The following is a 15,007-nucleotide window of genomic DNA, read 5'->3' as shown; positions in this document are numbered from 1 at the left end:
GAACCTCATATGGGTCACACTATTTGGAGATATCAGTTTGCATAGCGAGGAGGATGGGAGGGTTGGTAATGAAACTACATCTACATAGAGTCTTCACCCGAAAAGGCATTATCAAAGGGGCGTCATGAGGTTAAAAGGGAGCACAGCAAACTGATAATGCTTGTGGCCCACCGTGACCCACAGGCAGTGTCTGTGGGCAGGCAGGATGGGAATGTGGAAGGAGGCGTCATGCAACTCCAGCACAACCATCCAGTCTCCAGGGTCTAGGGTAGACAGAACCTGAGTGAACATGAGTATCTTGAATTTCCCCCCCAGACAGTTCGGATGACTGCTAGGAGACACCGACGGACAGAGCGGTGCTCCCCTTAGACCTGAACTGCAGCCAGGTGGGGTGAGGCGCAATAACCACAACTAATGGTGTGTGGTTGAACGAACAACCTGACCTTTGCAGGTGATATCTTTTAATTCTCACATTGAAAAGTAGTAGTCAAATAACATCGGGTCCTGAAGAATGCATTGAAAAATCTTTCGCTGATATGCTGAAACATGTTGACCACTACTAACCACAGATATTATGTTAAATCTGTGCTTTCACTTTGCTTTTAGACTAGGGAAACTGGGAGATAATAATAAATTACTGATATCTACTCAGTTTATTAAATTTTAGTTTTTTTCACTTCTCATATACTTTTACACTGCTTTTTCAGTAGGCACACTTATTTTTGATAACTTCCTCTCTTACTGCACCTTGAGCACATTTACATTTGGTCACAGTGATACTACTGAGACTACCTTTTCTGCCTCGTGAGCAAAGGGGCTCCCAAATGATGCTAAATAGGGCGGTACAGTGTGGCCTCTGATGGGAATATTTCCCTCTGCTCTTGGGCTTTTACTTTCACCTAGCTATATCATTTTGTTTGTGCCCACTATACTATCACATGTAGGGTGTTGGTGTCGGACTAACAGTTGAGTGACAGATATATTTTGACTTTCAGGTACTTTTGGTGTTATAAGTTATCTTGAATTTTACCTTCTTCAGGGAGAAAATGAGAGGGCACAAATATAAAACAGGGTGGAGATCTCAGTCAATCTTGGGCAGCAGAAAGTAGCTGGAATAGCAGCCACACCCTACTTCTGATGCCAGCACCCTCTTGAGGGCTACTTTGGCCAAAAGAACCTGAACTTCCGGACGGAACATGGAGACGTGGTCCTCCGTCAGCCGGTCATGGAATGTTGGCATGGGTGATGGGGATTCTGGCAAAGGAATAGAGTAACTCGCTGAACAATTTGTAGTACCCACTTATCCAGTATTATTTAGAGGCAGGTGATGATGGAACCTGCCTGCCAACAGGGTGCCCATGATTGTACAAGAGCAAACTAAAGTGGTTTTGAGACCTCTGCCTGTGTGTTTAACGAGGTTTGTGGGAACCACAGCCACAAAAGGAGGAGGGAGTCTGTTTACCCTGGTGGCTGAGAGGGAATTGATTCAGTTGGTAGCCCCTACTGTAGTCACAGAAGGGGCGAATGGCAGAATGTAGTTGGTGAGGGGCCATGGATAGGCCCAAGGACCTGCCATTGGACCAGCTGCGCTTAAAGCGCTCCTGCCCTGAATCTGCCTTGTCTCCGAAGAGATGGTGCCATCGAAGGGCATGTTTATAGGGGATGCCTGGGCATCCCCCGAAAAGACTTTAGATTTCAGCCAGGTGTGGCATCCGAATGCCACAGACAACACAATCCTTCTGCCTATGAAGTCAGATGTATACAATCTGTAGTGAATGGTGAATGTTGCTGCATCTCTGCCATCTGCAATAGCCTGTAATAGTATGGCTTGGACCGCCTCCAAGACTATGGGAAGTAGTTGCGCAACAGAATCCTAAACCGTGTGGGTGTGTCACCCCAAAAGGAATGCTGTGTTTACCTACAGTGTGCAAAAGAAACAATTGATGGACGAAATGCTGGACAATGCAAACATTCACCCCCAGTAACAAGGATCTGGGTTTAATCAATCATTCTTTTGCTCACCACACCACCCCAGTTTGGACCCAGCCATATGCAAATCAGTCTTGCCCCTGTTCCTTGTGGGAACAGGCCAGCCCAAACTGCCAAGCCAGGTCCTCCCTGGACTGGAAAAAAGCATCCTGGGACCGGTTTCAGGGCATCACCTTCATCAGCCAGGCTAGCTTGAATCCAGTGGTGTAGTGAGCACGGGACCCACGTCTGGGCATACCCTTCCCACTTAGGGCCACATATGCAAAAGAAATAATTGATGGACGGAATGCTGGACAATGCAAACATTCACCCCAGTCACAAGGATCTGGGATTAATCCATCATTCTTTTGCTCACCACAACACCCCGAATGGCATGGTGAGCAAAAAAACAATGGATTTAGGCCCAGATCTCTGTACTAGGGAGAAAGTATGACATTGTTCTGCATTCTGTCCATCAATTGTTATTTTTGCATTTGTCACCACGAGTGGGACGGGTATGCCCAGACGTGGGTCCCGTACTCTCCATGCCACTGGAGTCAAGCTATCCTGGCTGATGAGGGCTGAAAACCTGAAACCAGTCCTAGGATGCTTTTTTCCAGTCGAGGGAGGACCTGGCCTGGCAGTTCGGGCTGGACTGTTCCCATTGAGTGCACGGTCAAGACTGATTTGCATATGGCTGGGTCCAAACTGGAATGGCATGGTGAGCAAAAACACGATGGATTTAGGTTCAGATCTCTGTACTGGGGTGAATGTATGACATTGTTCTGCATTCTGTCCATCAATTGTCCTTTTTGTGTTTACCTACCATAGCGCAAGGCTAGCGAAAGAGAAGATCCTCTTACCAAAAGTGTCCAGCTTCTTATGTTCCCTATCCTGTGGTGTGGTAGAGAATGTGTCAAGGTTGACTTTGGAAGTGGCAGCCTGGACAACCAGGCTCTCCGGGGTACGTTGCTTGTGAGGAAAGCTAGGTCCCCAGGAGCAAGGTGATAGTGGTAGACAATTATCCTGTGCACAAGCACCTCTGTGCAAGGCTTAGTCCAGGCCCCGAGCAGGAAATCAGTGAGGGCTTTCTCAAAAAGGAGGAGAGGTTCTGAAGGGGCGACTCCAAGATGAAGCACCTCTGTCATGACATTAGTCATGACTGCCATGGAGGGCAACGTAAGGTCCAGGACCTCAACTGCCTTTCTCACAACCAGTTAAAGGAAACCCGTTCCTCTGTAGCCACACTATCAGGGGAAACTACGCCATTCACCAGACCACTGGCATCTGGCAGTACCTCATATCAGTTATCTTCGGATTCATCGAGGGTGTTGGTGTAACTATAAGGATCCTCCACAATCATACTTCTCTCCAGGCCTGTCAAAAAAGAATGTACTATTTCCAACTAGGAAGGTCGGTTTCAGGTCAGAGTCGACGTTGGGTGATGCTGATCAGGTTACATGACAGAGTTGGTTATGATTATGGGGTCGAAGACGCCAGGGAAGGTCATGGTCTCCTGATCAGAGCTGTTTCATATCCAAGGGGCCAAACTGGCACAGACGACAGCCCGCCGGCAGAAATCCAGTGACGGCAGCCACTGAACCCATTGGGCCCAAATGTGCTCCAGGGATATTGGCCCGCCCAAAAATGAGATGTGTGGCCTTATGAAATTCTCAGAGTTGGGCGGGGGTCGCTCCAACTCAAGGAAACACAAGGAGATACGAAGCAGACCCAGAGCCAGGCTCCGAATGGGAGCAGAGTCTAGATTGACATTGTTCCTGCACCTCATCCGAAAATTGGGTCCAGCAAAGAGAAGCTGAAGAACACTTTGACTTGTTTGGGACTTTTTGTGAGTCTTACTCGATGACTTGAAGCACAAAGATGAGTACCTGGAATTACTTGCTGAACATGCCTGGGACCTTTCTTGCAACCGGGACCTGGAGTGTCGTGGAGGTGATCTGCATCAGGCAACTAGGAGCTTTAAGAAATGCTCCCTCTGTGTTTTGGGGTTCATGGCAAGGCAGTTCTCACACATCTTAGAGTTGTGGTCCATTTCCAAGCACCAAAGACAAACCAGATGAAGGGCTGTGACAGACATCTGTCTGAAACAGGAATCACAGGGCTTAAACCACACAGGTTTCTTGGGGGACATTCAACCACACTGGGAGAGAACGTCTTGAATAAGGGCTCAATAAAATGCCATAAAACATCAGTCATAAATTGACTATACGTAGCTCTCTCCAGATCTGCGCTGACTAGCATGGAAAGAAAAGAACTGATGTAAGAGTGCTGGGGTGGCACCTCATCACTTCCAGTGTAGACGCTACTAACACGGAACTGAACAATGCCACCTATCTGTGTGCAGAGGTACTGTTAAAAAGTTTCCGGATTCAGTCTGACGCCTGTAGAATATTCTAAGTTTAGGAATCTGCTGCTAGACGTCTCTAGGAGATAAAAAGGAGCACAATGTTTGACATTCACTATTACTTCAATAGCAGTAAATTACACTAGGAAGCACACCAGGAACAAGTCCAATGCTGCTGTCTGAAAAGACAGACCCATCTGCTCGCTTGTATAACATGAGTAAATGTCAGCTGGCCCATAGAGCTTCACACATCTAGTTTTAGTGCACATACCAGTGTAGCCACATCTTACCGTGCTTAAGTGAACCAATGTCATGCTGCTGGTGATACGGTCTAGAACTGAAAACAGCTTACATTTTATACATGTGTTACAGACAAACCCAAATCCTGTGACAAAGAGTTGCAGATATATTATAAGAGCAAGTTTGCACCAGCTCACCAATGTTCTGACACCGTGCAGTACAATGCTCTCAAGGCTCTGACAGTCTGTGACTAGGTGGGAAGCCTTCATTAAGAAGAAGTTCACAATCCTAAGGGCCCTTTCTCTTAATCAAGGTAAAACTTGCCCACAATAAAGCCATATTGGCTATACGTGAGAAACAGACCATGAGCTACCATGGACAAATTAGGTAAAACAAGACCTATACAATATGGGAGGGCAATGACATCCTACAACATGTATACTTATGAAACATAACATAGGTAAATAAATGTAATACAATATGAATAGAAGAAGTAGTTTGAAAATGCCAAGGCTCAGACTGACCCCTTTGGTCCCTTTGAAAAATAGGGTGAGGTGCAGGCTTACAGAAGAGTGTCAGAGATGTTTAAAGTTTAATATCTGCCACGCGTGTTAGTTACCCTTGTTTAGTAAGGCTTGAAATGAATAAGCGCAAGTTATAATTCCTATAATTTCACACATGCATATCCCAATATGGACTATTATTACCACTAATTACTGAGCAGAATGTCAGAAGCTGTAAACTGACACCACAACTGGTATCTTACAAGTAAAAGGGAGGAAGTCATAGCACATTAATATCATTCACGTAAAAAACATACATACAGCATGTAGTTGATATCAGACTCATTTATCTGCGTCAACTACTTCACAAGATGTTAGCCCTGAAGTAGCGCTCAAGCTCTTAGGGCTCACTTCAATTCTTTTTTCATTCAACACTACATCTTACGATACAGCTAAAGTATTTTAGCAGTAAGGAAAAACCACATCCTCAACTATTCATCAAAAAATGTGTTTTAACTGCTTATTTAAGGTATAATCCAAATGCGACTACCTAGATGAAAACGTGTGCAGCTGTGTTTGTTCCATTATTCAGTGTCATATTTGTGGAAGACAGAACGCATACATTAACAGAGACTGCATCATATTTACAGCATGCCAAAGACAAAATCCACCTACTTCAGCAATTTTCGTGGTCAATGGAGATTCATAATCCTTGAGATTTTTCCAGTACAAAACGAGCAGCTGGAGGACGTCGCAGGCCACGTGAGCGACTAACTTATTTGAAAACTGTAGGAGAAACACATTTTAAACTTTAAGAAGAGCATAATGGTAAAATATGATGGCTGTTGGTCTTCATCTTATGAAATAATCATGTCATCTTTTCATCTGGATTAACCTCAATACCATCTAAAATACGATGTGGCTTACAAATAATGCTTTATAATTCACAGACTAGATCCTTATTTGGTACCAATGGCAGTACAGTAAGTCATTAAATTGAGTATGACCCTGTGGTATCTCCAGTCTCATTCAAATCATCTAAAAATAAATCAATATTTCCGAAAGGCTGAGTAGTAGTGGCTGAAAAGGCACAACAAGATGGTCATGGTTTGAGCACTTTCTTGGTCACGATTCTGATAAGCAAAAGCTAACATGACCTCCGACAGCCTGCTTATTCATCTGAATTTTTCATTGCAAAGTTATCAATGATGTAACTTCGTTAACTTCAGTAACGTAGGAAAAAGGTGCAATCCTAACATTTTGGCAAGGTAGGTCGCCAATAGTAAGGGGCACTGGAAGTATGTGATTTTGCAGATGCAGCGTTTTCTGCATAATTATGGATTCACCACACCATACAACATCAGCTGCATAATGTGCAGATTTTAACAAAAAAAGTGTTTCAGGATCAAAAGTTACTTGCATTGCATTGACCCATGTTGCCGCACAGTGGAAGGTCCATCGCAAACGTTGACTAGCCACCTTTCTGTTGCTTTTTGCTATATTTGTTGTTAAACGGGTACCAATGAAGTGAAAGCTATGTCCAGACAGCATTAAGAAGTGTAAAAATTATAAAATAAGGCAGTAGTATTATCACAAAATATGTACCCTTCAATTTGCTGCATAATTTGCCTTTTCTTGTCACATAATTTGGTCAACTCTGCCACATAATTTGGCCTTACACTGCCGCATTAATGCAGTGCCCCTTCTGATAGGGCAGGTGCAAGGAGTTTTAACACCTTACACAAAGCGATATTGTTTTCTCGGTTCCCTCTCGCTTTGCATCCGTTGGAAGCCCTTCTCTCCCCTTTATGGGCATACTAGAAGGCCACAATGCGATAATAAAAGGGGATTGTACTCTAAGTCATTTTATGATCACTTTTCATGGGGCACATTTTACAATTATTTTCTGGACCAATGTGTCAAAAACAGAATTTAGTTTAGAGAAAGAACTGAGAGATGGAGCAGAGCCTCTATACCACTCAGTAGCCTTGTAGAAGTGCAATAGGTCCTAGTATAGTATACAATAAGTGATGGATCGAATGCTAGATTTAATCTCAGCCACTAGTAACTACTCAGACCCCCAGGATATAGCGGCATATATTGTCAAATTTAGCGGCACAAAAATGGAACTTTAGCGGTACAAAACTGGAAATTTAGCGGCATTATTGTGGCACCGTATCTTATTCGTAATCATTCCTTTTCAGCCTTAAATCAATGTAAACTGCTTCAGCAGGGTATTCCACTGTGAAACTGACATGTTTAAAGTGTCTGTGACTCTACGGAAGCACAGCTTCAATCTGTACCTCTTGAGAGGGGGCTGTATTTCTCCCTTGGGTGTTCTAGCACCCATGTATGCACCCCTGCCAGGGCACCGCTGCCTCCTGGACCCGTCCGTTTTAAAAAACAGTAATTTCTATCACCCTTTTTAACATTGAAAATATATTGATAATACAAATATGACCCATAGAGGAAGCCCTGCTTAGCTGCTGGAGCACTAGATTTACTAGAAAGTAATGCAGCGAATTTGTGAGTGGACAAAGACAAGGATATTCATTTAAAAAACTATCCTCTTTTCTGAAACCCAATGGTCTAAAAGGGGCCTTAAAACATCCCCAGCAGTTCTGAAGCGCTGCTTCAGGGTACATAGCTGCCAAGGTTTCAGATTGCTTATGTGTGACGTTTTCATAAATTCACTGTACATATGAGTGACATATGAGTAAAATTCAATGACTGACAATTTCTCCTGAACAAAATCAAGCAATGAAGTCTAGGAAAACAGATAAATATCAGATATTACCTCCAATTTGAGCAAGTAGAAACTCTATGAATATCTTGAAACTGCAGCAAAGAAATACACACCGGGGGCTTGCTGCTTTCCTCCTTGATGGCTTGCCTCTAGGTCTCACATATCAAGGGCATGAGTGAGTGGCATGCACACAGAGGTCCGTGAAATAACAGTTAAACAGATGCGGACTCAGACACAAGCAGTGTTAAAAGCTGGTAGCTATAAGAACAAAAATCCCCTGACACAATGCTGCCTACAGGTGGCTGGATTGTTAGTTTTGTATGAGCCCGTGTCACTTGAAGAAAGGTGGGTCTTGTGCACAGTTAATACCACAGTAAATCAGTGTCTTTGGGTGGACATTTTTAAAAGATTTGTTTTGCTAGTAAAAACATTTTAAACATTTAATATTTACATAACATTACGTCATTTGATTGCATGACAATTTTATTAAATGGAACACGTTTTGTTACATATAAAAGCTACACTTATATGTCTAATAACGCTTCCTTCAAAAACGCATTTTGGTGACCTCCGAGCAGAAAGAGGTATGCAGATGAAGTAACAGTGGTAAAAGTCCCTGCAAAAAAAGTCATCTATGGTTCTCAGACTTGCTATCTCCTGTCTCCGTGTATTTTCCAAACTCATGCTTTTTGACTTGATATATCCATTTTGTTAATTACTGCTTGAAGAAACGATAAAGGGGGAACGAGGGGGATCCGAAGACCTAAGGTGTTTAGCATTTTGAAATTAAAGTGTTGTCTAAAACACTAACCATACTAATTTCTTTTAGGTTACGAAGTGCATCTTACATTGCAACATCCTTCCCCAACTTTCAGCTCCGACATATTTTCCTGGCTCACTTTAAAATGTGTTACACTGTGGTGGGGTTATCAGTGAAGAACTACGTGCACGGCACAGACCTTTACCCACAAGAGGCGAGGGGGAAGTAGGGGGGAGTAGGGGGGGTGGGGGCAAATACAACAAACGCCATCAAAATAGCCAATGTCGAATCCTACTCGGCTGCCACCACAGCCGTTACGGCTGCAGCTCCGGCGCTCCAATGCTGACGGCGGCGGAAAGGATTATGAGCAAATTGCCTCTTCAATAAGATTTTACCGACAAAAGAAAATATGTTTACTTTGGCAACTTTGCTGGCGCTTCTGCGCTTTTGTTGTTCTTTGGCAGATGTAAAGGCAGAATAACAGACAGATCTTGGACAGGAGGAAGCAGGTATTGGACGGCGGCACGTAGTGACGTGTGCGCGCAGAGCCTATTATCGGGCATTGTTTGTTTTGCAGTCACTTTGGCAAATATCGCGGTGATAATTGTAAATATCGCGGCCATCGCGCTATTCAGCCGATTTCTCAATTTTTTCGTGAATCGCGAAATGCTGGAGGGTCTGACTACTCTGGGCTGCATCCCAATCCATCATTATTTTGCACACCATGCCACCTTAGTTTGGACCCGGCTATATGCAAATCAGTCTCGACCCTGCTCCAGTGAGAACAACCCAGCCCGAACAGCCAAGCCAGGTCCTCCCTGAACCAGATCACAAGAAACCCAGGATCGGTTTTGGCCTTCTTAAGGGCTCATCAGCCGGGTATAGGTTCTAGTGACACAGTGTGCATGGAACCCATGTCTGGCCACACCCGTTCAACTTAGGGTGACATAATAAATTATATAAAAAGGTGATAGATGGAATGCTTGAATTTATCTCAGTCACATGTAATTACTTGGGCCGTATCACAGTCCATCGTTATTTTGCACAATATGCCACCTGTTTGCACCTGCAATCTCCTTCATTTCCCCCCATAGCCAGGTGCATAGCAAATTAGAGTACAAAAGATAGTGTTGCAGATGACAGGTCAAACCAATGGTACGCAAGTCACACAATCTCAGCCATTGTCTACTGTTAAGATGCATGTTACTTTGAGCCCTACTCCCATCACTGCAACCACAAATACCTGATCTGAAAAGCCATGACCCACAAATCGTATCCTCTCAGGAATCAGCAGGATGGCTGATGCATTCATACTGGACATACTGGTAATCAGTTAGATTTGCCCCGGCCGAAGAGAAGGAGATAGTGTACCAAATCCTCCTCCGAAAATTCAGGACCATCAGTATCATGATACTTTGAAATTTCCTATTAAGTTGTTCATTTTCGTTATTGAAACTGATTGAAAGGCATAAACGAGATGGAATGCCCAGGGTAACAGGATACCCTACCTAGAGGCTCCCCTCTTCAGAAACTCGTAGCAGGCCATGGGTCAGATCTCAGCAAGTTGCAAAAAAAGATACCCATGTGGATATCCCCACATCACAAAAATGTGGAAAATGACACTGATATAGGCTTCAATCTTGAAATAGTACCTGAAGGTAGCAGCCACTTGCATTTCAATTTGCCTGCGAGATGGGAAATGTAGAAGAAATGCTCATTCATGCTGCCCAGTGCCATAACAGTAGCCTTTTGGAATTGCATCATATAGCACATTCCTCAGCACTTGTTCGTATGGTTTAAAGCAGTAAACAGTCATGAACTAAGCTTCCCTGTAATTTAAGGGGGAAGAAAGCAAAGTTCAATCTGATCCTCCGACCACAAACAGATTTATATTGAGCTAGATTCTGCTTCCCTGACCACAAAATGCTCACCAACAGATCTTGCATGGGGTGAAGAACCTGGGTTTAACCCAGCGGCGTCAGGGACACGCCTAAGATCTTCGAGTTCACCTGTCTTGGTATTCAAAGACACGGAATACTTCTGGAAGGCGTCAGAGACCAAGTTTATTAGCTGCAGCTAGTAACAGTAATCCTAGAAATACATCACGGTGTAAATTCTCAGGAGACTGCTCATTTTACTAAGGCGAGATGTCTCCTTTTATACCCAATATTCACATTATAAATGTACACCCACTGCACAAAATTCTAGCCAATAATATACATTTTCAAACAAAGTATCATACAGCAAAAACTCAATTTACAGTTTCCCAACCCAAAAGTTAATTATTAGGAATGTCCCAAATTCAATCTCCACAAGCCGGACAAACCTATAATTGAAAGCATAACCCATGTAATGATGAGACATAAATAAAGAAACAGTAACAGATACTGAGCAAGATAAGCACGTGCAAGCAAACTAAAAAGTTAACGATGTCCTGAACATTGATTGGCAATCTCAGATAAAAGATCGATCAGGGAAATTGGCTTTGCGAGGTCAGTTTCAGGTGAAGAGGTCAGTTTCTTACAGTTCATTTCAGAGTCAAAGAAAACCTAGTTAATGTATACATGAACTAAGAATGCCAGGCCGCTTCGTTCCCCAGGTTACCTTTACAGGCCTAAGTGAGGGCAACACAAAATGGTGGCACAGAACAAAATGGAGTCCGACTCGAGAATTACAGAACCTCAGATCCTCCTTTTGCCATTACGTAGGCAATAACCTAAGACTCATGTTAATCTGAATCTAGGTCTATATCAATATTCATTAGGTCATCAAAGTGTTGCTGTAGCATCATTTTATTATTCTCTACTTCTCTCAGAACAGATCTCCTAGTAGCACAAAGACTACAAATGGCGGGACCACACTGGATGCAAAGACAACAAGAGAAAAGGATGGCTAAAATCATACCAAGGAATGTCAGAATCTTCCATCCCCACTTAGACAGCAGTCCCCAAAACCATCCCGTCAATGACCAGTCTCCTTTGTCTACATGGATAGACTCAGAGATCTTATGCAACCTAGAGATGGCTTGGAATACTGTAGGGGCATTATCTGGTATGTAAACACAACAACTGGATCCAATCAATTTACATACTTCTCCTCGATCTGCAAGTATGATGTCTAATACCATACGATTCTGCAAAGTCATAAGGCGGTCCGCTTGAAGCTCAGCTGTAACATTACTAAGAGCACATGCTGTCTCATTAATAGTAGCTTCAACAACGCGGACAAGCTGTCGAATATGCCTACTATTGGTCATAGGACCCCAAAAGGGCAGGAAGCCCTTGAAGAAATCTCCTACTTCATGTGCTGCAGTATCTTCCTGATTGAAGACACCTCTACCATATCTCCTTCTATGATAGTCTGAAGCAGTAGTGTATGTAGGGGGAAGCAAAAACGCCACATAACATGTTCCTGAAAAGTCAGGTGGCAACCATGTGTAGGCTCTGTCATGACAAACAGAATATGTGCCTTTAGCTGGCACAAACGGTGGAGAAGTCCGGGATGAATAGACATAGGTTTGAGCACACACACTCTTACCTAGCTTAGCTTTCGGATTCCGACCAGTACCTTGCAAACAAAAATGGCCTTGGTGGGGTACAATCCAAATAGGGGGATACCTTTTTCGTCTCTCCTTCTCTGTCAAGCTGGTACTATATCCAGTCACGTTCCAACCAACATAAACCTGCACCTTATCCTTAGGGATAGCATTATATGCATCAATATCTCGGATCATAGCTACTATTCCCCTTATCAAGGCATTATTGCTGGAGTTATCTTTAAGGGAACGTAAGGGGCGTACCTCATTTGCATAAATAAACATGGTCTGTAAAGCCCACACAGACCTATTAAAAGAAAAAGGCAAAACCAAATATGGCATACCTTTATCTGTCGTATGAGGCATAAGACCACAAACCCAACAATTAGTGGTATTTACTACTAACTGATGCTGATGCAACAACTGTATGAACGAGTTGTTGACAAATTCTGTTCTCCTTTTTTGCTCATGTTCAGGCAACGTATAAAACTGATGCAAAGAAACAGTAGTGAAAGAAAGCATAGGTTGGGAGGTGGGTGCAGAGGTCTGTTGTGTAACATAGACAATCCAACCCACACAAGCTAATGTGATACTTAAAAACATCAAAAAGCACAATATTATAAATTATTTGCTACATATCAATGTACAAAATCTTATCTTAAGATCTATTCTCTTAACATCTCTTTCAGTTACAACAGACTCCATCCTCTAACGTGCTGCTCGCGGCAATTTTCCTTCTTCACTCAAGTGTGCATCCAGGTGTCCTAGACGTCCCTAGAACCGTAGACCTTTCGTCAATACGCGGCCACCCCTTAAGTCTTATACCGCGACCCTGCAGCTCAACCCGGATGGTGGCTCAAAAAAGAAAAAGAAAAATAGTCTCTTGTCTGAAAGAGTGTAATTCACAAAAAAATTCAAATTTTATTTGTCCTTTTTAGACCTTAAGTTGTATCGTTCTTTACCAGGCACAGTTTGATCCTGAAAGAGTGTCTTTGGATGCGTAGTATCAAGTCTCAAACACGGCGGCACAGCTTCTTGCAAGACTTCATTATCCGCACGTTCTGACTGAGTCCATTCCAGATGTGCATCGCTACAAGGTACAAATCTTGGAACCCTTTCACTCTCGGAATTGGCAACACCTCCCCGGACCCACTTATCGTACGGTAAGGGCAAAGGTATCTTCTTGCAATGGGTACCATGTACCCAGTGTTTCTTGCCGAACACGTTAATAGCAGTCCGAGTTGATAACAGGACTTGGTATGGACCGGTCCATCTTGGTTCCAACTTCTTTGACCTCTGAAAATTCCTGGTTAGAATTCAGTCGCCAGGTTGAATTGTGTGGCCTGCGTCTACAGAAACTGAAGGCAAAGTGTCATGGACCTGTTGGTGAAGAACACGCAATTTAGCAGTCAAATCATGTAAGTAGTCAACCAACATAGGGTACTCGATATCACTGTACTTCTTAGGCCTCAGCACACCCCAGACATTCGCCGGGCGTCCAAAAACAATCTTGTATGGGCTAAGTCCCACGCGAGAATGTACTGTCGTTCTCGTGGACAGAAGTGCCAATGGTAAGGCATCGGGCCATGTAAGACCAGAGCTCGCTTGCACCTTGGCCAAGTTCAGCTTCAGAGTGCCATTATAGCACTCGACCTGGCCTGCTGACTGGGGGTGATTTGCAGCGTGAAATTTCTGTTTAATACCAAGACCCGCATATACTTTCTTCATAATCTGACCCACAAATTCACTTCCATTATCACTCCATACCATCCTCGGCAAGCCATATCTAGGAAAAAATTCTTTGAGCAAAACCTTGGCTGTAGACAAGGCAGTATTATCCTTTAGGGGGTAGGCCTCTATCCATCTGGAAAAGGCACAAACAACCACAAGGACATACTTCAAGTTATTGCATCTTTCCATATGAATGTATTCTATCTGCAGCACCTCGAACGGATACGTTGTAGGAGCAAAATGACCCGCTGGAGTTGGGGTTCCCTTTCCAGGATTATGCATCGAGCAAATCATGCAGTGTTTAACCAAATTCTCAGCACACTTAGGAATTCCACCATTCTGCCATACCGGAGCCAACAACTTACATATCCCTTTTGAACTAATGTGAGCCAGCCCATGAGCCATAGTAACCACCGGGAGAACATATGCATCTGGCAACAACCATCGCCGGTGCTCTGACAACTCAACCCAACAGCCTGTTGAATCCAACATTCCCGTACTCTCTCTCCACATACTCAATTCTTTCTCAGTAGCTTCCGCCTGAATCATCTTCACACTTTCTGTTGTATCTTCACACATTCCTCCTTCCACAACCCATCTGGCAGGATCTGCAACATACATCCGACTCGTCACATCTTTCGCTGTTTCTCTCGCTACTTCATCTGCAAACGCATTCCCTCGACCCACATCATCCGTAACCTTCTTATGCGCACTACACTTTACTATCGCAATTTGGGTCGGCAAAGTAAGTGATTCAAGAAGTTCACTCACTAATTGTCCATGCTGAATTTTCGTACCATGGGAAGTAAGAAATCCTCTCTCTTTCCACAAACAACCAAAACTGTGAGCCACGGCAAATGCATATTGGCTATCAGTAAAAACATTCACTCTCTTACCTTTTGACAACACACACGCTCTAGTCAATGCTATCAACTCCGCTGCCTGTGCTGAATTCTGTGCAATACATGCTGTTTCAACAATCGTATACAAAGTTGTGACAGCATATGCTGCAGTCGTCTCTCCATTCGGAAGCTTAAAGCATTAACCATCTACCCATAGGGTACCATCAGGATTCGAAAGAGGAGTATCTTTCAGATCAACTCTACCCTTTGTTTCCTCCTCTGTCCAGAGAAAACAGTCATGCTGTTCCTGAGCATCT

The 15,007-nt window shown here is 43.6% G+C and overlaps 1 protein-coding gene across 5 annotated transcripts in view; it reads right to left on the bottom strand.

The window, feature by feature from the left end:
• Positions 1 to 15,007, bottom strand: part of RALGAPA2 (Ral GTPase activating protein catalytic subunit alpha 2) — a 1,907,250-nt gene that overhangs the window by 761,089 nt on the left and 1,131,154 nt on the right. For all 5 annotated transcript variants that reach the window (XM_078649331.1, XM_078649327.1, XM_078649328.1 and 2 more), the window contains one exon: positions 5,752 to 5,862. In XM_078649331.1, coding sequence (XP_078505457.1) covers positions 5,752 to 5,862 — 111 coding nt within the window. The remainder of the gene's footprint in view (positions 1 to 5,751; positions 5,863 to 15,007) is intronic.

Source organism: Lissotriton helveticus, chromosome 6, assembly GCF_964261635.1.
Source record: "Lissotriton helveticus chromosome 6, aLisHel1.1, whole genome shotgun sequence".
Taxonomy (NCBI): Eukaryota; Metazoa; Chordata; class Amphibia; order Caudata; family Salamandridae; genus Lissotriton; species Lissotriton helveticus.
Note: the sequence above shows the minus strand (reverse complement) of the source record. Positions and strands in the feature narration are given on the sequence as shown.